The sequence below is a fragment of the Schistosoma mansoni genome, chromosome 1 (assembly GCF_000237925.1).
Source record: "Schistosoma mansoni strain Puerto Rico chromosome 1, complete genome".
Lineage (NCBI taxonomy): Eukaryota > Metazoa > Platyhelminthes > Trematoda > Strigeidida > Schistosomatidae > Schistosoma > Schistosoma mansoni.
The window spans coordinates 60,606,865-60,631,395 of NC_031495.1; the positions used below are offsets into that span (position 1 = coordinate 60,606,865).

Consider the following 24,531-nt stretch of genomic DNA (forward strand, 5'->3'; position numbering starts at 1 on the left):
GAATATTATTTATAAACTCAAAGCATTAAATTTTAGATCAGATCACGAAACTATTCGTGTGATCAATAATGATTTTCTATAAGGTGAAACTATTAAAATCCTAATGAAGCAAAAAGCCTCAGCTAGTAACTAATGAGATTGAATAAAGGTTTTTTCGTGTCCTAATAAGAGTTCAGTTTAAAAATGTAGAAAATTGAATTCTAACTCTGAATGTATGTTTACCAATCTATGAACTGTTTCAAAGTAGAACCAATAATAAGTTGATTATCAAAGTTACTTCCAAAACTTCACCAATCTTCTTTATAAATTTTAAACATTTATAATTCATTTTGATAGATGTTTTCAAAGATATTACTTCCAAAAATTCTCAGTAATATATGACCATTACTCTTCAATAAGATACAAGTTTGTCAAATGATATGGATAATTTATTTATTCAACTTTAACAAGTTAATTACCACACAAAAAGCTATAGGAAAGATTCGCTTTATGTGTTTTAGATTATAAATCAACCATGGGATCAATTCAACAAACCAAATGCATATGGTAAATCAGATTATCTTAAAGATTACGTATGGTATGAACGTAAGGCTTGAATCTGATTCTTGTGATTTAGTTTCCAAACAAATACGAGATGCTAAGCTATTACTGTTCATCTTTGGTTTGCTTTGAAAATTTTACCTGTCAATATATTATAAAAACTACAAACCACTCACTTAGATAATATACACAGTTCCTCCAGTTGGATATTTATAGGTAATCAAAGTAACACTTGGATTTTATAGAATACAAGGTTTTTAAATGTCAATTAATGATTAGTTGACAAAACATTATCGTGTTCTAACCCTGTTACTGGTCTAAAGGTTCCTTTGGACTTTTTAAATTCGAACGGAACGAACTGTAGCATTCAGTCACTCATCCTATTAAACAAACCGATATTTAATTAATTCATTTTAGTTACTACCAAAAACGAAACAACAATTTATATCGTGCTTTTTCTTGATCAGTTAACGTAAATAACCCAATCATAACGTTGGATATATAAATTCCGAGTAGCACAGTAGTTGAATCCTTTATAGCTGATGAGTTGTACAGTTTTGGATAACTAGAAAAGCATCAGTCTCATCATACACTACAGAAATAATTCACTGATGGTTAGTAACAATAAATCAAGCTCAGATGTACTATTTCATGTCAGAAAGTTGTGACCTAACTTTTAGTTGTACCTTGGGTTTTAAAAGAAGTCATTGGAGTCGATATGATGCTATTTAGGTGTAGATTATGAAAGCTAGCTTCAAATTTTTCCCGAGTACATAAATAATAAGAATTTGGGTGATGTATTAGTGATACTAACGAATGAATTGCTGATAACTTAAGACACTTAATATCAACCAACGATATGGAACAATTCTTTTATTCTACCGCATTAGATCCTGTTTGTTCATCGATGATGCTGTCCAGGCATGCAAGTTTCCACATCCTCGAGAGCTTCACCATCAAGTGTGATTGGGTTGGTGTTCTCCGTGTTGTGTTTGAGGATCTTACTTTATAAGTTTTTATTAGATAGGAACAAAAAAACACTAAAAATAATATGAATTCATTATTTTTTTGTCGATCTGCTTCTTTCTCATCACTGACTTTAATTCTAAGACTACTTTGAATAGTTGGTGAATAGTAAGTAGGTCCGTGTGTTCTATCAACTAATGTTATCCTGGTTAGGCTGTAGGTATCTAACGAGGATCTAAAAAATAAATAATATTCAGATATGATCACTTAAATCACCTTGTACAGATCCTTTCTCGGGAACAATTTCTTACTTGTTTGGAAATCTATCCATCGAAAGCCTCTTATTTAGTCTCATTTTAGATTTCATGATATTGGCTTAACTTTACCTGAAAATAATATTAGTACTGGGGAGTTTGTGGAAATATCTGAGTCTTTGTAGTTTAAACCACGAAGTGATATTAACTTGATTGCAACTGAAAACCATTAGACGCCGACTCAGTGGTCTACAGGTTTTGAGTTCGCTTGGTTTACCGAAGGTCTTCGGTCCGGTCCTCGATGAGATGCCTGCATCGGTAGCCTCATACTAGGAAAAAATAGCTGTTCAATACTTTCTGATTATTAGTTGTTGTATAGATAAGATCAGTTCATTATTTAAATTGAAAAAATGTATTAAGTGATCAGTTGGTAAAAAAATCTGGACCTAACTTTCATGATTGTGGGCGGTTGTCCACACGACAAGCCTACGATCTTTCGGGAGGTTATGCTCTCAATAATATTCGAACACGCGTAACCCAACCTCATAGTCTGAGACGTTGCTACCAAACTATTTGAGACTCAGCCAGAACGTCCTATTAACATGAACCGCTCATTAAGAAACTTAGGTTCAGTGTTTCTTGCTGACACTATCTACCCGCCTTACATCTTAACGTGGCACATGAAACAATAGGTCATTTGGAACAATGTCCATATCACAACTTCAGTGGTACAACTCGGTTAGCACTAAGGAATATACAAATATGACGTTGGCAACCACTCAGTGGTTAATTATTTATAAAAGAACCTGTATTAATCAATAATTACTTTTGATTAGTCGTTTTCAATAATTCTTTTCTTGTTATTGTTTTATCTTCACAATAGTACTGCAAGTTAATCCATTTGCTAACCCATCTGATTATATAACTGAAACAATGAAAGTTAAACGACTGAATAAATCAAAACTGTCCAATTCCCTCAAATCACAATCATTACACAGGCGTGGAGATCTAATTGAATCCGATCAAAATGATATCATAAAAATCAAAGCTGTATTAAATAATACAGCTTTACTAACATGTCGTCCAGATAAAAAATTATTGACAGAAAATGGTATAGACGAGAATACTAAAGGAACTGTAAGTCCATTCATTATGTCATGAATATGTTTTGTATTTCTACGTGTAATATATAAGTATTGATCGAAATGATTGTTAATGGGTAATGCGACAAAACTTTGATGCTATCATTGAAATCCTGTGCTATCGTTACTTTATTTATCATTGTAACTATTCACATAATTTTTTTGGAAATCTAACGCAAAATTTTACTGACTGACAGCTTTTTTATTAAATACCGAATGGTAGAAACAAATAATACAGATTTGTGACTGAGAAATAGTTAATAGGAAAAATGAAAAAAAAAACGGGATTAGTAGCCACAGAAAAACACTGACAGATGACTACATCTATGCTTTCTCCAAACAACTATAAGGATTCTATATAAAGCAGACTCATCTTTTGTTTTCAAAGTCTGAAACAGTTTACTAGACTCTGAACAAATGTAGCGTAAATCATTGAAACGACAGAAGCAAGCCTCAACGTTCTTACAATTTTCTTGAAATTTCAAAAAATGGAAATAAATGACGAAAAATAAATGTATTTGCAGATAAGAGTTTCCAAAATTCTTTGATCAGAGCTGTTCACTATTCACTGATATCTGATGGCTTTTTAAACAATTTTGATTTGAACTCCTACAGTGGATATTTGCAAAAGTTAAGTATCTTGAGGATCATAGAAGTCAGGTATTTTGAAATATACCTCAAAATTATAGTAGGTATATACTTCTCTAATCTAAAAATCTACCTGCGTTTACATTCTAATATAATGTAAACGTATTTGTGTGAAAGTAAATTCAAATGGTTTACATTGGGCGATTATGTACATTGTTTGAGACAGAAAAATAGACTTTTCTTCAGGATTTCTTGAACACACTTTTAATCTCCTTAGTGATTCGCACCATAAAATCATTGCTTTGATTGTGATTGAATTTTCAATAAAAGTAGAATATATCAATTACAGACTAAGAGATTATTCATTTATGATATTGGCCATTAATCTCTCTAGCCACCTTGTCACTACCAGCCAAATAAGATTCTAAATTTCAACGAAATATCTTTCATGGATGAACACGCGACAGTGTAAACAAAATGAAAATTATCGGTCATTGATAAAAATTCGATTTATTCTAGGTAGCTTTAAGTTGTCAAGGTATAACGATTGGTCCCAATAGCATATTCATTTATTCATATGAAAGAAGAATATGCTCTTGAAATTTTATAAAAGTAGTTGATATCATAAATGGGTCGATGTCAGATCACCACTGGAAACGCGCGAGCACTGAACGGCCGTTCTATCCTAGTATCGAACTCCTCAACAGTGCGCACCCACGATTTCGCCTGCGGGACTCGAACCCAGGACCTTCGGTCTCGCGTGCGAACGCCTAACCTCCAGACCACTAAGCCGGCTGGCATCTAACGATGTTAATATCTAACCTCAAACAGTCCACGATATTTCGCGACCATCAATGTTCGACCACCATTGAAAACCTGGAAGCACTAGACGGCCTCCCTTAGTTTAACTGGAATTTATATAAAAGTCTTTAAGTCAGCTAAACAAAAATATTAAGATAATACTGTAATTATTTGACCGTTTTTTTGGAGATACGAATTTTCTTACTTACTTAATACCATGTATTCAAATAAATGTTCAACTTATAGTGATCAAAAAAATAACATATTCCTAATCTAAATACTGTTGATAGATCGTTTTTAACTCAACAATATTAAATGGATATACATATAAACAAGGGAATTCAATTTATTTAATCAAAAATGAATTACAAAATAAATATCATTATAATGTGTTCAGTATTTATACTACTAATATAATTGAGTAGTTTTTTTCACTTAACCAGATAATAATCTTTATGTATACAATTCAAGAACACTTATCCAACACCTAACAAATAAGAATAATAATCATATAAATACTTTTCCACATTTGTAATAACACTTCAAATATAATGGTAAATATAATTAATGGGAAAATGAAATCGAAATTAAAGTTTCTAACATACAAACAATAGTTATACACATATGAATTTACTTCTGGAGTTAAGCAGATAAGCTATTAACACTGAAATACTCTGATGACTGAAAAGTATAGATATAAATATATTAGTAGATTAGGATTACAACTTATTTCTAAAACAGGAACTATGCAGTTCATAGTGTGATTTTTAACAATGAAACAATACTAACGTAATAAGATTTGCCCCCAAATGCCCTGGTACGGCTGAGAGTGAAGAGAGTCCGCTCTCCCTCTCGAAATGCTCTCGCATAATCACGCATATATAATCTCTGTCAGGGAAATCCTACTCACTGCCTTCTCGTGGCATTACTGCTGTTTACGAAATTGAGAGGACGAAAAGCGAATATCCGGCGCATTAACCGGGTTCGTGGACACGGAAAGTTCACCTAGGGGAGTTGGAAAACCCTGATTACAAACCGATGGTGTACATGGGCTCCATTATCCTGAAGGAACAAATGGCGTATGAATCGATTGTTGGTCACCGACTACCATGCTACTGCATCTCCTCACGATGCTCCACTGCCTTGTGGATCAGACCTTTAGGTCAAAGGCTCCGGGTGTGGCCCCCTAAGAAAACCACCTGTTTCAGTTTGGGCATCTGGGCAGTATCACAGCCCTCACACAAATCCAATGAGATTTTTGTAGCTCATATATATCTGGTGCCCGTTTGTACCAATATTTATGTATTTAAATAAATAAATAATAATAAGATTCGAAGTTCTCATGCTGTTTTGATTTCAGCTTATCATAAAATAGTATCGTAAAATTCATGAAATTTTAAATTACTCATTGTAACTTGACATGTTGCTAATGGAGTTAGCTTCTTGAAAGTCCGACAATATCTTAATTTGTCTATAAGATACATAGTTCCTCAACTATTAGGTTCCCATATTAAAATTATGAATGTTTTTGAGTTTTCTATTCAATATCTCTGTTCACTAATCATTGGGTATATATGAGTTATTTTTAGCTAGTTTTTAAAAAAATCATTACTTGATATGCCTTTAATTACTTAACACAGTGGATGGTTTAAATGATGTATTGCTTAAAAATTATGATTCTATTCAAGAAGTAATTCTTATATTTGTATAACTTATTTGTACAGCTTTTATGGAAAAGAACTAAAACCAATGAATATCTTATTCATAATAACAGACGACTTCATCCAGATACTCGGTACATACTAGATATGTCATCGTTTGATCAGACAATACTTGATCTTCGTATTGACCATGTTCAAAGAACGGATGAAGGTGAATATGTATGCTTATATTCAAATGGTCAAACGGTTTATAAACAACGTGTTTACCTCAATGTACTTGGTAAGCTTTAGTATATTAAATTATTTAGTGACTAAATTGCATTTGATAATATGAGAAAAGATTTTTAGTAATTTTAAATCGAAGTGTTTCATAGATTTCTAGATAAATTCCTACAATCATACTTTAATGATAACCTCAGAACTTACTATCCCACCCTTGGTAACCAATCAGAATGAAGGGTTACAAAAACCAATAATTTGTTAGAAAGAACTAGACATTCGCTTTTCTGTATGGATGAGATCACACTAAATGGAGATAAACGATGAACTCCCTTAGAAAGCTATGAATCCCATAAAATACACTCAATGTATAATTTCGTTTCTCTTCATATAACATAGTCTCTTCGACGGTAACTAAGTCTATACGAGATTCAGATACTTTTGTTTGAAAATAACTAACTTCCTGTCACAATAAATGTTGAGCAATCAATTTCAGTAGCCATTTTTTACCTTTTCAGAAAATAAGTATCCAACTCTCATAATACAAGTACGAATTTGAAGTATTTTTAATACTTCATTATCCTGTACACTACCATTTTTAAAACATGGCAAGACCCGTACATCTTTCATTCTTCACTTATGACCTAGCTCATCCAGTGACCTGTGATTACTTGTATCTATTGAATAGCGTGGTTATGAGTATACTTTCTTCACTGGATTTTATTGATATATTTTCAAAATTACTGAATTTCAAACTTTAAAAACATTTACACTACATAACAGATATAACCATATATAGTAGTTCTCGGTTATCTGTCTATTAATTATCATCAGTTCCGAAATAAGTCTCTTACTTAGTAAAAAAAACTATTATAGGTCTGTTAGAGATCCAGAAATGTACGTAAACCTGATATTTACATGATACTTCCATTACACACATTCATATACAATTGTATTACTTCAGCAGAACTATAAGTACTGAATAAAATATATCATTTACTCTTTATTTTCATAGTACCTCCGGTTATTTCTGAAAATAGTTCCAGCCCTACAAGAGTAATAGCACATGAAGGTGAGGCTGTTATCTTACAGTGTAAAGCTTGGGGAGTACCAGAACCTATTATTACTTGGTATTTAACACCGAAAGAAGGGCGTCAATACAGAATATATGAAGCAACTGATAAAAGTAAGACAAACCTTTTTTAATACACCATACATAATAATTTCTATCTACTTTCTTTCTGTATAAATTAGTTCAAGATTAATCATAGTTTCCATTGATAAGAGTCTGAAAGAAAGTTGTATTGAAAGTTAATGGACAATATGAGAAACATACTTTCCCGTTTATATTTCCATAGTAACCTAAATATTCGACACTATTCCAAATTTTATTTAATCATGAATAATAATTGACTAAATATATGATACCATTATTACATGTCAACTAAATGAAATATACATTAATATGATTATTAAAAGGTATAATTTGATTTGAATCATTATTCAATATTTATGTCCATAGTTTCACTGATCCATCCCATAATTATATTAGTAGAATTAACTTACTGAATAGAAATGAAACAGAATCTAATAATGTAGAGTTGAAATAACAGACATCAAGCAAGGCCAGTAAACATGGCATTCATACAAAACATATGTCAAATACTAACAACAGATTGAATTATTGTTAGTTGATCAAAATGAATGAAGTATAGTATGGTAATTAGATATTTGATAGTCAGACGGCTGTAACGTAATGTAGTGTGGTCTACTTATATCCACATAAGTAGTATATGGTGATGGTCAGACATAGAATGTATTTTGGCAGAAGATCGATAATGAAAGAACAGGAACGAAGCGCAATCGGTATGAAATTGCATGAACAATGAAATCAGAGAAGATGGACTGATATTTGCAGAAGGAACAGTCAAGATTGAGACAATTGATTATTATTTTGCAAATTAACTGTTTACTGTATGGTTATCAGAATTTGGTAAGATAGTCTGTAATTTGTGCTTAAATACATTCGATTGTCCCGATTAGTGTTTTGTTCACTACAGCAAGACCAGGCACATATAGGTCAAAGTTGCACAACAAGATGAACACCAAATTCATAGTAGTTACTTCAATGGTAGTAATATATAAAAGAAAGATTGAATATAAGGATATAATAATACAGGTAGAAAGAATTAGTTCGTAGAAATAAAGGCATAAAGCAACTTTAATCTCACAGTTTAAGGAAAGACAAAGAGTGTATACACTCACACCATTGTGATTGATTCTGACCTGTGTCACCCATAGTCTCCAACCATTGGTTACTATAGTCTCGCGGATCTTAACCAAGTAGTCTTCATCTATCAACATGGTTCAGACCAGGAGTTAGTGACTTCATGAACTGATGCCACATTTTGATTTGGCCGATATTTGATAAATAAATTATAAATGTACTTATGAATTGTTCAATAATAAGAGATTTACAAAGTTATGAACATTATTGTTTGCTTTACTTCATAATCTAATTATCACTAACAATGTATTCCTGATTAAATATCAAAAGAAATTAGTGGTGTATTAACATATACACATCCATTGTTTATTTAAATGTGAAATATTTAAATATATTATTGTTTTCACATATAGTATATATTTGTTTATTACAGTCCAGATTATCATTACATTCGAAAAATTCATTTTTCATTAAGAATATAAAACATAAGTAGTAGCTAATTCACTTGTCGTTGTTTACCTGCATCTTCCCATTGTTATTTTGGACTGTAATTGATCAGTCTCTTATTGGTATATGTGCATCCTATACGGACTGCCTCGATATTACCTGAAGTCACAAGCTTTATAAGCAAAGATGGATAGTGGGTAGCAGTAGAATCCAGGACGCGCGTTTCGTCCTATTTGGGACTCGTCAGCTCGATGTACCTGCATCTCAGAGTTGATGTTCACTCAGGGACTCGAACCCAGTACCTTTCGCTTCAAACGCCATCACATTATCTACTTAGCTACTGAGTCCTGATAGCCACCTGCTTGTGCAATGGGGTGAAGTTATATTCAGCTAAGTTTAGAAGTGAAAATTGCGATTTATCTGGATGGTAAGGGAAAACAAATGTTAGTTGTTTTGTGGATAACTGTTTACAGATTGATATTGGTGATTCATTTTAATTGATCTGAATACAATTCTACTATTTGTTTGTATGTAAAAGTTGGAAAATGGTTTCAACGAACTGTAAAGTGTCTATCGATTATCAATTGTCTTTTTTGAGTCAGCAGGAACAAAACTACTAAACATTAAAGACGTGATTAATATACACCATTGAGGACAATGAATCTTGTATTCAGTGTCTTAACGAACATTGATAAATAATCCCACATCTGGATTCATTTGATTGGCTGCGAAGTGTACTCATAACATCAAATATTTCATTGCTTTGTTTGTAGTTTAGACTTCATCGTCAAATCCAAAGGATATAATCTTATCAACATTCAGATGTTCCTACTAGTTACTTCAAATACTTAAAAATGTCCAATGCTTTTAATTTGTCACTGCTATAAAGCTCCATTGACATTATAGCATTCATGGCAAGGATAAAATTTATTACTGTCCTTACTACAGAATACTCTATCGAATTATAATCATAATTCAGTTAAATATATAAATTAGTTTTCCAGTCTTATTATATTATATAATGTCTTATCAACAAAAACTAATATCTGACTCTTAAAAAAGTGTTGACATGCAATCTGTAAAAACTAAGGTGTAGTTGTTTCAGTTGTTAACAATCTTCAGAATTTAATCTACCGGACATATCTATCGTGAATACGAACTATTATAAGTATAGAATTGTATAAGAAAAGTTTCAAAAGTCTAATTTATTTTTTCGAATTTCTATTTCGAAACTACAAATTACACTGAAAACCAAATGGTTTCTTTAAAGACTCTATGGCTATCCTCGTAGGTTGATTTGATTAAATACAAAAAATATAATCTCTCATCTAATACAGCTGATCTAACATAAACTGGGAGATATGATATGTACTTTTTGAAAACTAGTTAGAGGTGATTTATAGCTAGCTTTGAATTAAAATATATGTATGATTAATTGGAGTATCTCTTAAGACATAAATAAGTAATTCGTATCATTTTCAGTAATTATGATTAATAGATAATTAAATTATCAATACACATTCGATTAATTTCAACAAATAATTTAGGGCATTTACAAAAGATACTTTGTGTGCTTAATTCTAAAGTCATTGATCTTCTGTCCTCCATATGTAGTACAACTTCATTAAGATCATGAACCGATCAATCTTAGACCACCACTGAAACACTGGAAGCTCTGGATGGCTTTTTCGTCCCAGTACAGGATTTCTCTGTAGTGCGTACCCACAATCCCTTAAGCGAGACTCAAACCCATGACCTACGGTCTCATACACAGACTCTTAAAATTTAGACCACTGAGCCGGACGGCATCCCACGGTGGTAATGCCTAACCCCAATCAATCCACGATATTGCTCGACCGTCTTCCAGGTTTTTGATGATGACCAACATTGATCGGTTCATGATCTCAGTAAAACCCAACAGTTCCCAAAAACATTATACTGTAATAAAATTGTTTATATTATTGATGAGTAATATTTGAAACTTAACTAAATGCATTTACTTGATAAGATTTTGTGTTTTCATTATATTGTTACATTTTACCTAAAGGATTCGTAATTAAACCGAATCAATTAATTATTTCAAATATAACTCGTGATCTGCAAGGAACTTATAAATGTTTGGCACAAAATGGGCTAAAAGAAAACACATGGCGTGTAATAGAGCTCGATGTAAGATGTAAGTAATAAATGTATGTTTATACATGTTTGTTAGAAAAATTAGATTTTAAGTATTCCATCGACTTTACTTTGAAATATTTTCGAAACTGTAAAATAAAGATCTCTCATTCGCCTGACAGAATAAACACAGTATTATTAACAGAAAGTATAAAATCAAAAGTTTAAATATAAGCGTAATTTTCAGAAGGGGGTTTTGTGAAGATTTTAGTAATTTTATATATTTGAGATCATGAGTCAATTGAAGCTAGACCATTATGGAAAACCTGGAAGTACCGGACGGCCGTTTCGTCTTATTGTGGGACTCCTCAGCAGTGCGCATCTACGATCCCGCCTCGCGAGCCTCAAACCCAAGACCTATCACTTTCCCGTTTGAGCGCTTAACCCATAGACCACTGAGCCGGCATCCAATGGCGTTAATGTCTAACTTCAACCGGTTCACGAAATTGAGCGACACATCCATCAATGTCTCCAATGAGTTACTATCTCACAACAGACCTGGTTGAACTCCACTGGTCACTGTTTCTCACTAGAACTCCAGAAAATACCTCTTGAAGCCAGTCACTAGTCCCACGATAGGACGAAACAGCCGTTCAGTGCTTCCAGGTTTTCCATGGCGATCTAGCTTCAATTGACTCATGATCTCAACTATATAAAATAAGCGTAATTGTTGGATTTGTTTTGATAGCAACGAAAAAGTTATTCGTGATCAAGACTTATGTAAACATAATTATGCCACTAATTTATATTAAGTAGTATGAAGTTTTAATTTGACAATTTTTATGGCATCATTAAAAGAACGGGTAGAGTGAAGAAACTTCATTTCAATTAGTCTTCCACCATGACTCTCTCTCCCTCTATATACATATATATATATATATGCTCATCAAGTAGTTCCGTTACGTAACAATTTCTTCGCTCTATTCACTCTTTTTACTAAGTTTCAAAATGAGTAGTATAAAAGCTAGCGAAATATTTCATGATAATTATAGCAGAGTCTTAGGAAATAAATTATTACTACATATGTTCCTATGCTCAAATGAAATATAAAAACTAACATTGATGTGGCCACTTAAAACGACCATATTTCTGAACTTTGGGGGATGAAACGTTAATCACAATGGATACTAAATCAATGGTTTCTGTTTAAATACCAGTCTGTTGGACATAATCATTATATTAAGTGTTAGATGAACGAAACAACTAACGCATGACTTAATGTGCCAGTGTCCTTCCGTTAAATGATTATGACGATAGGGGTTTATCCTAAAAGAACACTATTAAAATAGTGTACATGTAATTTGGGAAGTACAGAGAATTTTCAAAAAGTCAATGTGTGTCTGAAAGAAGATACAAAACAACAAACAACTATAAATTACTTACAGAACAATTGGGAATCACTATTATTATACAGTTAATATTGTTTGTTCTGTTTATCATTGTAAAACTATATCCATCTTCGCTTTCGTAAATAATATCCATATCCCAACACTACTCAAATGGAAATTTAACTCATAAATTTTAGTTGAGTTAGGGATCCTGATGCATCAATATTTCTGTTGTATCTTTCTGACTTATAGCGTTATCTTGGCTAAAAATTTGACTATCATGAAAAATAAATATTTATGCATGTATGTAGAGTTAGAGTAGAATGACTCTGTATTTTGGCTTTTTTGATCTGGAAAATACATTCGAATTTATATATGAATTTTCACCGTTCTAGATCCTCCAACTATTGAAATGGCCAATCTCAAACTTGGTCAACTACTTAAAGGTACAACAATGGTACGAGCTGTGATTGCTGGCAATCCAATTAATTTATTTTACTGGGAATTTGAAGGAAGGCCAATACATGGACCCAATAGTAATTGTCTTGTGCCGATGCCGAATGAAAAATATTGTATCCTTGTCGGTAAGTAAGGAATTAATTCAAAAGTGTCTTTTCATTAATTCATATCAGTAATCGATTCAGCACTTTAGTGCGTATCTCGAACTAAATTCTATTATCTAAAATGTGATATGACAATTTAGAATACGGTGTGTTGGAGGATAAATACAACTGGAAGAGAAAGGTTAAAATTTTCCTCTTACCATTTAAACAATACCATTTCAAAGTGCTAACTGGAGTACGATATTTGAATTCCACTACTCATAACGTATTCACTTTATTTGGTTAAAATATACAAAACTTAATATTTATGGCTCTTAAGTATAGAATTCTAAACATGTAGTCAGACTGCTTTGAAACTGTCATCTAGATGTAGCTGAATTTAACATTGCACCTCAAATAGTACTGAAATTTGGTTTACAGTACTTAGAACAAAAAAGCATTCCAAGTAGAGATGGATATTGGCTAGCAGTGAAATTCATGAGGCTTTCTTCGTCCTGTTCAGGGGCTCGCCAGATGAATATACCTATGTCACAGAGTTGTTGTTTGCTCCTTGACTCAAACTCAGTACCTTTCGCTACAAACACCTATGTTTTATCCACTCAGCTACAGAGTTCACATAGGTACTAAACTTTGAAGTTGAGTGAAATTCAGTTCATTTGTATTGGTTGTTTGAAACTCACTATCGATGGTTAGGACAGAGATTGATTAGTCTCTTTTAGCACCCCATTGTAAAGCCGAATGCTATCTGAAATTATTAGGTAGGTGGATACCATGTTGATGTTTAGAGCAGAAGGTTATTATTTCGAATTCTGGAGTGAACATCAACAGTGCGATCCAGGTATATCATGATGATGAGTCTCAAATACGACGAAATTCGCATTCTGGATTCCACTGACAGCCACCATCCATCTCTGTTTATAATGCTAGTGAGTTACTCGAAGCAATTCGTACGGGATGTTCATATGCCAATAAGAGACTGATTACCTACAGCCTTAAAAATCAGAAAAAAGATTCGAACAACTAGTACAAGTGAAGAAAAACAAACTGTTCAGATTTCTTTCTTTTGACAGATCAATTTTGAATAGTCAGTATATAAATTCTTATGACATAAATCTCTTATCAATAAACTGGATACATTGGTTTTCATTGACCAATATGTTATATCGAGTGAGTGCGTACGTGCCCTGTTTTATATATGACGTGATGGTCCCCGCTAATGAGAGAGGAGTGAATTTATCAATCGGATCAATAATACATGAAAACCGTATAAGCAGTCTTGAGCACTTAACAGTCCTGCTTTCTGCCTAGCCCAGCCAGTTAAGTTCAGAACACCAATAACAGCCTCTGCAATATGAATCATTATTCTCAAACATACAGGGTTTATATACCAATCAAACAGACCACTCGTACCATAAAATAGAAAATAACATTTGTACAAGATTTGGCCAAATGTGGCTGTGAATATGGGGGACAGTAATTAATGGACTAGGGATAACTCAAGAATGGTAAATCGTATAATAGCAGTTCACAAGTCAAAATGAAGCTTATAATAAGAGGAACACGAATAGGGATAGTTTAGTTAGTTGACAATTATACGATAGGAAATATACATATCATATTGGTCCATAACTAGTCCTCAAAGTTACCATTCATTATTCTCCACGGGATATGACACAATAGACTATAATTGTAAAATTTTGATTCGATTTTGAATATACTTAATAGGTATTAGAGGTGTAGATAGCAACACATTGTTTTCTTATTTAAAAAACTTACTAAATAACCATGAACCGTTAGTATTGGTGTCATGAGATTATTTACAGAATCAGCTCATATTTTAGATAATTAAATCTTGTGAATCAGAAATAAATGATAAGCTTTTGTATAAATAACGTTTTCATTTGCAATGTATACTGAGAATTCAATGTTATATTCAATGTTCAACTTGAGATGGATTGAATATTAGTCATTCAATCGTTCAATGAAGCTAGTTTACGAGTAAGCAAAAGTCATTAGATTTGTTTTGAATTGATCATGATCTAGACCTGGGAATATATACTTACTTTGATTTTATTTTGTACAATTAGATAGATAGTTGACGTTCACTATTAATTGAATAGAGAATGCATATATGTTTACTGTTTATACAACTAGTTGTGTGTTGTTTTTATAAGCTTCACCTGCCAACATTAGAAGTAGTAGTAGTGCTTTATTATACTACTAGACATGAAACAGTCACTATTTGATGTCCTATCAGTTCATAAATACACTTTCATAGTGAACCATACTCAAAGGCAACAGAAAAACGGTCAAGAATCAGGTTTAAATTTTGTAAGAGGTAAGAATTCTAGTTAAATAAGCTTTATTTATGGGAGCCAGAACAAATTTTTCTTAGATCATTACTAGTGTACTATTAGTGTAGTGAACGAAAACAACAGTGAGGACAACTAAATGCATTTCAATACGAATTTACAGAACAGCTTAATAAAATCTGAGAACCATACGGTAATAATTCATTTGCAAAATGTTAATCAATCGTCTCAGACTTCATTGTTCCATCATCTCTATACCAATCATTCTATGTTTTCGTTCTGTTTTCTTCGATATTCTTAACTTTCTGCCTCCAGGCATTTCACTTTAGATTGATGATACATACTACTTATATCTATCGACATCAGTAGCCTATACCACAAAACTACACTAGAAAAGTTATTCATTGAATATTATCAATATTAAAAATTATTCCAACTTCAAAATATTCAATATTACTTTTAATGATATCGTAAATAATAGATTTCTATTTCTTATGGATTCAATCTGAATGATTAAAGTTAACTTGAAATCGAACCGAACGAGAGAGAGAAAGAGGAAACAGGAAAAGGTGACAAAATACAATAAATCAATAACTATTCAATAATAATTTAACAAATAAAACAGTGAAATTTGATTGATTTAATCTATTAAAGTTAAAATTAGGTAAAAATTGAACAATTTAAATTCGATATTTACAAAAAAACTTTTCGAAAAAACAAAAAAAAAGGATCATTATTTGAACTTGAAATAATTCCTTGATCTTAATTAATATGTAAGTTTTAATTCACATTCGACATATTCCAATAATATATATATATATATATCGACATTCAGTAGTATATTGATACAGTTTACACATTTTATATAAATAAAATTAACCGATTAGTGATAATTAAGTAATTGATAATGATCAAAACTATTGGCTTTAATGAAAATTGTAAAATAAAGTGACACCTTTCTTTTTTCTCATAAATTCACTATTATTTACTTGTCCTAATCTGTTCTCATATTCAAAAAAATGATAATAATAATAATAATGACAATAAAGCTCACTTGCTATTGTTTGTTCGAATCTTCCCATTGATGTTTAAGACTGAAACTGGTCAGTCTCTGATTGACATATGTGTATACTGCGCGTATTGCCTCGATATAGCCTTAATTCACAAACATTATAAGCAAAGATAGATAGTGCTAGCAGTAAAATCTAGGACGAGCGTTTCGTCTTATTTGGGACTCGTCAGCTGGATGTGACTGCATCTCATGGGTGATGTTCACTCTGGGACTCGAACACAGTACCTTCCGCTTCAAACGTCATCGCGTTATCCAGCTGACGAGTCCCAAATAAGATGAAATGAGCGTCCTAGATTTTACCGCTAGCCACTATCTATATTTGCTTATAATAATAATAATAATAATAATAATAATAATAATAAAGATTTCAATGATTGAAATTAATTGAAATAATTTAAATGAACAATGAAATAGTAATAATATTAATAGTAAGACAAACTATTTAATAAACAAACTATTAAAATATTCCACAAATTATTTAATGAATTAACCTAATTATTATGAAACTGTATACATTTATTGTTTATATTTATAAGAAATCGGTTCAATTATTGATTGTTTGCATGTTTACAAATAATTTAAATAAATAAAACTATCTGATTTTAACCTTGAAAAATTTGGTTTTCCATAGTGATCTAGCTTCAATTGACTCATGATTTCAACTATATAAAATTACAAAAATCTCCACAAAACCCCTCTTCTGATAATGATCATATGCTCACTGGTGACTGGCTCCATGAGGTATTTCCTGGAGTTCTAGTGAGAAGAAGTGCTCAGTGGAGTTCAACCAGGTCTGTTGTAAGATAGTAACTTATTGAAGACATTGGTGGATGTGTCGCCCGATTTCGTGGATCGGTTGAAGTTGGACATCGACACCGTCGGATGCCAGCCAGCTCAGTGGTCTGTCGGTTAATCGCTCGCGCACGAGACTTATAGGTACTGGGTTCGAATCTCCTGAGGCGGGATCGTGGATGCGCACTGCTGAGGAGTCCCACAATAGGACGAAACGGCCGTCCGGTACTTCCAGGTTTCCCATGGTGGTCTAGCCTTAATTGACTCATGATCTCAACTGTATAAAATTATTCATTCATTCATTTTAAAGTAATTAAACTAAATATTAACAAGCTTGAGTAAATAAACATTCCATAAGGAATAATATAAAATGTACTAAATAAGATATCTCATTTTTATGGAACACATTTTATAATGAAATATGAATAAAAATGGATGATCACCCTGGAAATATGAAATGTAATTATGTTAACTACTATTAAAGAAGCTTCAATTTTGTTTTTTAGCATTTTATACACTCTTTAGACTAAACCTGGATCTTTTAAGACATTTAGGGTCAATATTTAGAAAAATCATTTAGATCACAATTATTGGTTGATGGACTTATATTAGAAGCTTATTCTTGTTGATGACAGTATTTTGTTTAAAAATATATGGAGATTAATCAATGAATATCATATAGAAATCCTGATGTAGTGAAGCCTCTTTATAGCAACAATGTTGAAGGTTAAATAACCTGATATACCTGATTGTAATTGCATTTTCCTTCAGCGCTATTTTTAACTGACTGATTAGTCATTTCTTGGAAGTGACTGTAGATTATTTATAATATACATTCTGGTATCATTCAGATTACGACAGGCATCTTAAACTATATGATAGATTTTCACCGAGATTCCGTATCGTTTAGTATTCTACCTATAGATTAGATTCTTGCTATGCCGCATACTACTTGAGCACTCGAACGCTAGAACCCTCCAAAGTCGCAAATGAAAAAAACAGGATACGAATGAGAAAGAATGTTGTTCTAAACCAGCATCAAATATGATACAAAACTCTCAAGTTTTTATAGATTTTAGTAAAAACAAAGTCATCAATACAGTCATCCAATCCGCGTGCAGCGGTTGTTAGCATTTATCTAATCAAGAAGCTACACTTCAAGATTCTGGAGTGCTCTTCCAAAAGATGAGTGGATTGAATGTCTTCGTCTCTTTCTGAGCTTCTTAGAGCTCCCTTGAGTTCACCTAGGGGCTGTTTCCACACTTAGAACTCGTCGTTTCTGTCTGCCTGTATTCCAGTATTTATGCTTATATCTAGATTTATAGTCTGCTAATTTTCTTTTCTCGCCCCGGTGCAACAAAGACAAACCATATAATAATGTAACTTGTAGTCAGAATAATAATAATAACAATAATAAATCCATATTTGTGTTATGATTTCGCTTTCACTCATTTCTTTCTTGTTTGTTATAAGATAAAGCAAATTCTAAACATGGAATAATCAGAACAACTTTGTTCATAGCTAATTTGACTATGGCTAATTATGGTCATTATACATGTGTAGTTGAAACACCATTTGGTACATTTCGCAATAGTACAGAAATATTTAGTAAGTTTTCAATTATTCAGTTTATCTTTTAACCTTTTGTCAATCACATTTTTTTAAATATGCAAATTAACAAACTCTTAGCTTCTAAGCATCTCTGAGGGATATAACCAAAGTCAAATATTTTCAACAGTTGAATTCATGAGTCGATCTAAACTAGACCACCATTGAAAACCTGAAAATACTGGATAGTTTTTTCGTCCTAATATCAGACCCCTCGGCAATGCGCATCCACGACCCTCCACATGGGACTCAAACCCAGTGACTTCGGTCTTGCGCGAGAACGCTTAACCCCTAGACCATTGGGCCGACATCCAATGGTATTATTGTCTAACTTCATTCGATGGTGGTCTAGTTTAGATAGACTCATGGATTCAACTGTTAAAATTACTGCAATCTCCACAAATCCCCACTCTTAAATTATTTTATTTCTCGATTATGAAAATGAGTCCGCCAAAATCCCAGATGAGGTTCCAAAACTTATTATAGATGGTAGTTCAACATAAGATATGATTGCGTCACTTAGGATAATCTATCAATGATCAATGCCAAAAAGAGTGAAAAAATTGTCGGACGGTTAAGTTTGTAAGTTGTTCTGCTGAAGCCATGTAAAGGTTAAATAATACCCCTAAGTGATTAAATACAAGAAATCTGATTTTAAAATAGCAGTTTTAGGCGGCTTTCTTCCAGAATGACAATGACAAGTTTAACTGCTTGACAAAATGATTGAATAACATCAAAGTTTTAATTCTGATAGATTAACCACTGTTATCTGTGAATTATCCACCAATAGAATATGACTTCTACGACCTTAACACTGTGACAATGACGTTCGATTAGCATGAGTAATCTAGCGTCCTTATTGGCCCTCAATCCGCCTAGCCCGTCCACTTGAGTCCAGAACACCAATAGCAGCCTCGGCAATATGGATCGTTTATTTCAAGCATACTTTGTTTATATATCAGACAGACAGGCCACATCACACCATAAAAATAGAAAATAATATTTGTACAAAAACGAGCCAAATGTGGCTGGGAGCGTGGGAGACAATAATCAATAAACTGAGTACAAGAACAGTAAAGGATAGTATAGGAACAGCAAATCATATAGGAATATACATAGAATAATAGTCCAATAATAGGTCCTGCAAGTTATCCGTACTTACTTCTTCCCTAGTATATAACAATTTGTTTCAGTCATATCTTCATAACAAATAGTGTCAGTTAAGAAAAAAAATCAAAACTGCATCTAATTCCTACATGGAATGAAAACAACACGATTTAATGGGAAGTAGCTGCAATGAACAGTTACACCTACACCATTTTGAATAAACAAATTAGTGTGTCTTGATTTGGATTGGGTCTACGATCCGTGAGCGCTAATCGGTCAGGCTTGCAGCTAATGAATTCTTTAATCCTACTTACTTCTACTAATCAAACTGCTTATAAAAATGTAAATAGTTTTCAGACCGTTCTGTGTAGGTGATTTCACAAGTTAGATCAAGATATAACCTACTGGCCTGAATCAAGTAACCAGTAGAAACCAGGACAAACTGAACAGCTGTTTCGTCCTAATATGGGACTCAGCAGACTCTCATGTCTCCCTGTGAGTGCTTATTTTTTAGACCACTGAGTTGGCATCCAATGGTTTGCATAGAGTTTGCAAAAAATTGTCATACTGAGGTAAAACAACTGTCCAGCTCAAATACTGTGAAACTATTCGCTCTAGTTTAGACGAAAGTTCTTATATAAACTGTCCAGCTGTTTTCTGGTTTCCAACTGATGTTTGGCTAAGGTCGGACCCTAATGTAGACTATAAAACTCAACATTATCCACAAGCTCATCACGTTAACAGAACAGAAAAGTTATCCAGGGCAGTAAGGTTGTTCATAAGATTTTAATCGCTGCAAAATTCCCACTATAATAAAACACAATTATATGAACGAAGAATATTCTTTTCAATAATTTCTCATCTGGCTGTACAATCATAAATCCAAATTAATAATCCATAAAAAAGGCCAGGTTTGGATTTATAATTATGGAACCTGATAAGAAATTATTGAAAAGAATATTCTTCCTTCATATAATTGTGTTTCAATATGGTTGTCTTAGCAGTTTCATATGACGCCACCTCATGATCAAAATAAACTTGGAAATTAACAAAAATCTCTATAAAACTACCTTATTTAATATAACCCCCACATGTTTATTGTATTTTAGATACATGTCATGTTTACTGTTTGATCTGTTAGTAGCTAATTAAAGTTATCAATGCAGTTTATCTAGCATGTTCCCCTAATCTGTAAATAAATACATACATTTTATCATAATTAGTAGACGGTAAAATCTAATACTTTCAATACTTCGTGTCTGTTGATAATAAAAACTTCAATTTAACGAACAAAAACGGGTAATGAACTGTAATAATTTGATAGTCTACGGAAGTTTGACATCATTTACTTTTTATTATTACAGTTAATAGTTTATTCTTATAATGGCGATGAATACAGCGTATAATAAAATCAATCTTAGGATCTTATGCTACAATCAGTACGTTAACCAACATCGAAAATGTCTCAATCATTAAGGATTTGAGTAAAATGTCTACTGTGAAAAATGTAATCTTTTGTTCATTTGAATTTTACCTGTATGTATCTTAATGTAAAAAGAAAAGGAGGTGAGACTTTAATTTATGGACGACCTTTGAATGGAAATTGAATGACCTTGAGAAATATTAGCCAATCAGAAGACAGTTAGTATAGAGTGAAAATATAATATACAACACCAAGGAATTAGAGTGGGTACACTTCTTTTACATGGTCCAAAAACTTGTCAAAGTTAGAAAGAGGTTCAAAGGTTCTAAAATCGTAATGCATAAGTAGAGGAACTGATCCATATGGCTCCATGATACTCGGTCTCTGGAACCATGATAAGGTCACAAAGACTCTCTCAGCCTCGAACAAATAGCTTCAACATTGTTTGTATGTACTCCGGTTGTGTAAGTTTGTCATTTTCTTACGCATATATCCTTACAACACTCATACCTTTGAACAACCGAAGCTTCAGCAACATCTGCGAATATTTCCTATTCTAGCAGACTTCTTCCTCTAACATATATTACATCGAAAGGTAACATCATTACGGTAGTCTGAGCAAGGTCTACAAGTCAGTTGATTACCGCAATTACAAATAAAGGAACTTCTTAGTATTCCCATTTATTGTAGCCGCTTAACTGTCACGTTTTCTCTAAAATCCTCTGTGAACCGATTGTACATGAGCATCAGTACTGAAATCGGCGCTGTGACCTTGAAATCCCCCAGACACTTCTGATTGGCTCATCCATAAATTATAGTCTCGCCGAAAAGGAAATTGAAAACTTATTTCAACTATTGCATAATGTCCTTATAAAACGCCCTCTCAGTTACATCTAACCTATGCTGATGTTAGATCGACCTACTTCCTTAGATATCTAGTAGAATACATTGAAGTACAGTTTTTGTTTACTGTCTATTGACCATCATTATTTGTTTGTCTAGAGGTTTAATTTCCTAAATATTATTCAATTGAAAATGCATAGAAAAAAGACTATGAGATAATTATTTTTGATAACAACGTCTATTATTGTCATTTAGTCATAAAGTTTGTATTGTAACAATCATTTTCATGAATTATCATAGTGTACAAATGTAAATAGTCTATATGTAAACTAATGCTTCCGGTCTCACATTTATGTTAATAGTGGTGTAAATGTGAAGAACAAAGTGGGAGGATGGGTTTAAAACAAATTCAATGGAATGTAAAAATGTTTACTATTTATATTCATAATCTACGAAATATTGAAGAAAAGGACATTACATGTAAATTTTAAATTTTTGTCTACAAAGAAAACATGAATTTATGGTTGAGTTTAGGATGACGGAAAACCATAACCTTATAATCTTCAAAGAGAAAATAGATCCACCGTCGAAATTGAACTGCTAATGTTCTACTGACTAAAACTGTAAGGAATTTTATGTAGAATTACTTACTTACGCTTGTTACCCGTCGTGGAGGAGCGTAGGCAGCCCACCAGCATTCTTTATCGAACTCTGTTCTGGACAATCCTTTCCAGTTGCTATTTATCCTTTTCATATCTGCTTCCCATTCCCGACGCAGTGTGTTCTTTGACCTTCCTCTTTCCTGTTTCCCTTCAGTATTCCAAGTTAGGGCTTGTCTCGTGATGCAGTTTGATTATTTCCTTAATATATGTTCTATCCACATCCAACTTCTTTTCCTAACTTCCTCTTCAACTGGAAGCTGGTTTGTTCTGTCTCAAAGTAGGTTGTTGCTGATGGTATCTGGTCGACGTACATTGAGTATCTTGTTTAGAAAATTGTTTAAAAATACTTGTACTTTTTGATGATGATGGTTGTAGTAGTTCTCCGTACAGTAGATCTGTCTTGACGTTCGTATTGAAGATTCTTACTTTGGTGTTGGCTGACAGACAGTTATTTTGAGTTCCATATGCCCTTCAACTGTAAGAATGCTGTCCTTACTTTTCCAATCCTTGCCTTTGCGTCTGTATCAGATCCGTCTTGTTCATCCTTGATGCTGACCAGTCAGGTAGGTGAAGGTTTCCACCTGTTCCAGAATTTCTCCGTCAAGTGTGACCGGGTTGGTTGGTGTTCTCCATGTTGTATTTGAAGATCTTGGTTGTTCCCTTGTGTATCCTGAAGCCTACTAATGTAGAAGCTGCTGCTACACTGGTTGTCTTGACCTGAACGTGTTGGTGTGTATGGTATAAAAGAGCTAGGTGATCTACAAAGTCCGAATCGTTCAGTCGCATGCAAGCCGTCCATTATATTTCGTGCTTCCCCTCAGACGTCGAGGTCTTCATAATCCATTCAACCACTAGAAGAAAGAGAAAGAGGAAGAGTATGCAGCCTTGTTAGAAGAATTATTTATCTAACTTAATCTTCGTTCGTACTTAAAAAGATATGAATACATTTTTGTACTTAAAACTTTTCAGAAAATAATAAGAAAACTTGTAATTAAAAACAAAGAGTAGTTAAAGAAGCTTTTAGGTGTTAGCTTGTCAAATATGATGATGTTACTGATTGAACTGTAACTTACTAGCATATTTCAAATAAGTTAATTACACTTAACTGATATTCTACAACAACTATTACTCAATAGAAATTTTCAAGCTTCAGTGATGATGTACCGTCGAGATAATTAAAACAAAGAACAAAACCAAGTTTACAAAATAAAGTAGTTAAGGAAAGATTTACTGAGACCATGTACTATCAAAATATAACATCGGTTCTTACTACTAATTCATAAGAGAATGTGTTTTATCAATATGATTTACAGCATATACAGTGAAAACTTTTCAATAAAGTACAAAAAAAATATTCAGACCAATTTAAATCAACTAAAATAATGATTTATTTGAACTGTTTTATTCCAGGAACTTACTCGTCTCCATCAACAACATGGGGTAAGTAAATTTGACTTTTATAAGGCTTAAATTTTCTACTTTAATTAAATTCACCTCAGTAATTAGTCTCAGAATACTTACTCATATATTGACAACATACTTATTGTTGAGACTAATGTTAATAATTAACTCATTTAGTATTGTTTGTTTGAATCTTCCCATCGATGTGTTAGGACTGAAACTGGTCAGTCTCTAATGCTTGTGAATTAAGGCTATATCGAGGCAATACGCACAGTATACACATATGCCAATTAGAGACTGACCAGTTTCAGTCCTAACACATAGATGGGAAGATTCAAACAAACAATACTAAGTGAATTTAAACTTCACCTCATTGCACAAGCAAGTGGCTCTCAGGACT

The 24,531-nt window shown here is 32.7% G+C and overlaps 1 protein-coding gene across 1 annotated transcript in view; it reads left to right on the forward strand.

Annotated features, from left to right (window-relative positions):
* The window catches only part of Smp_144130 (septate junction protein), a gene marked incomplete at its 3' end in the record, with an annotated part of 40,720 nt that extends 16,542 nt beyond the window's left edge, over positions 1–24,178 (forward strand). The window contains exons 2-8 of the mRNA XM_018795074.1: positions 2,644–2,897; positions 6,016–6,232; positions 7,187–7,357; positions 10,893–11,021; positions 12,744–12,932; positions 18,561–18,695; positions 24,141–24,178. Coding sequence (XP_018649423.1) covers positions 2,644–2,897; positions 6,016–6,232; positions 7,187–7,357; positions 10,893–11,021; positions 12,744–12,932; positions 18,561–18,695; positions 24,141–24,178 — 1,133 coding nt within the window. The remainder of the gene's footprint in view (positions 1–2,643; positions 2,898–6,015; positions 6,233–7,186; positions 7,358–10,892; positions 11,022–12,743; positions 12,933–18,560; positions 18,696–24,140) is intronic.
* Between the last annotated feature and the right edge of the window lie 353 nt (positions 24,179–24,531).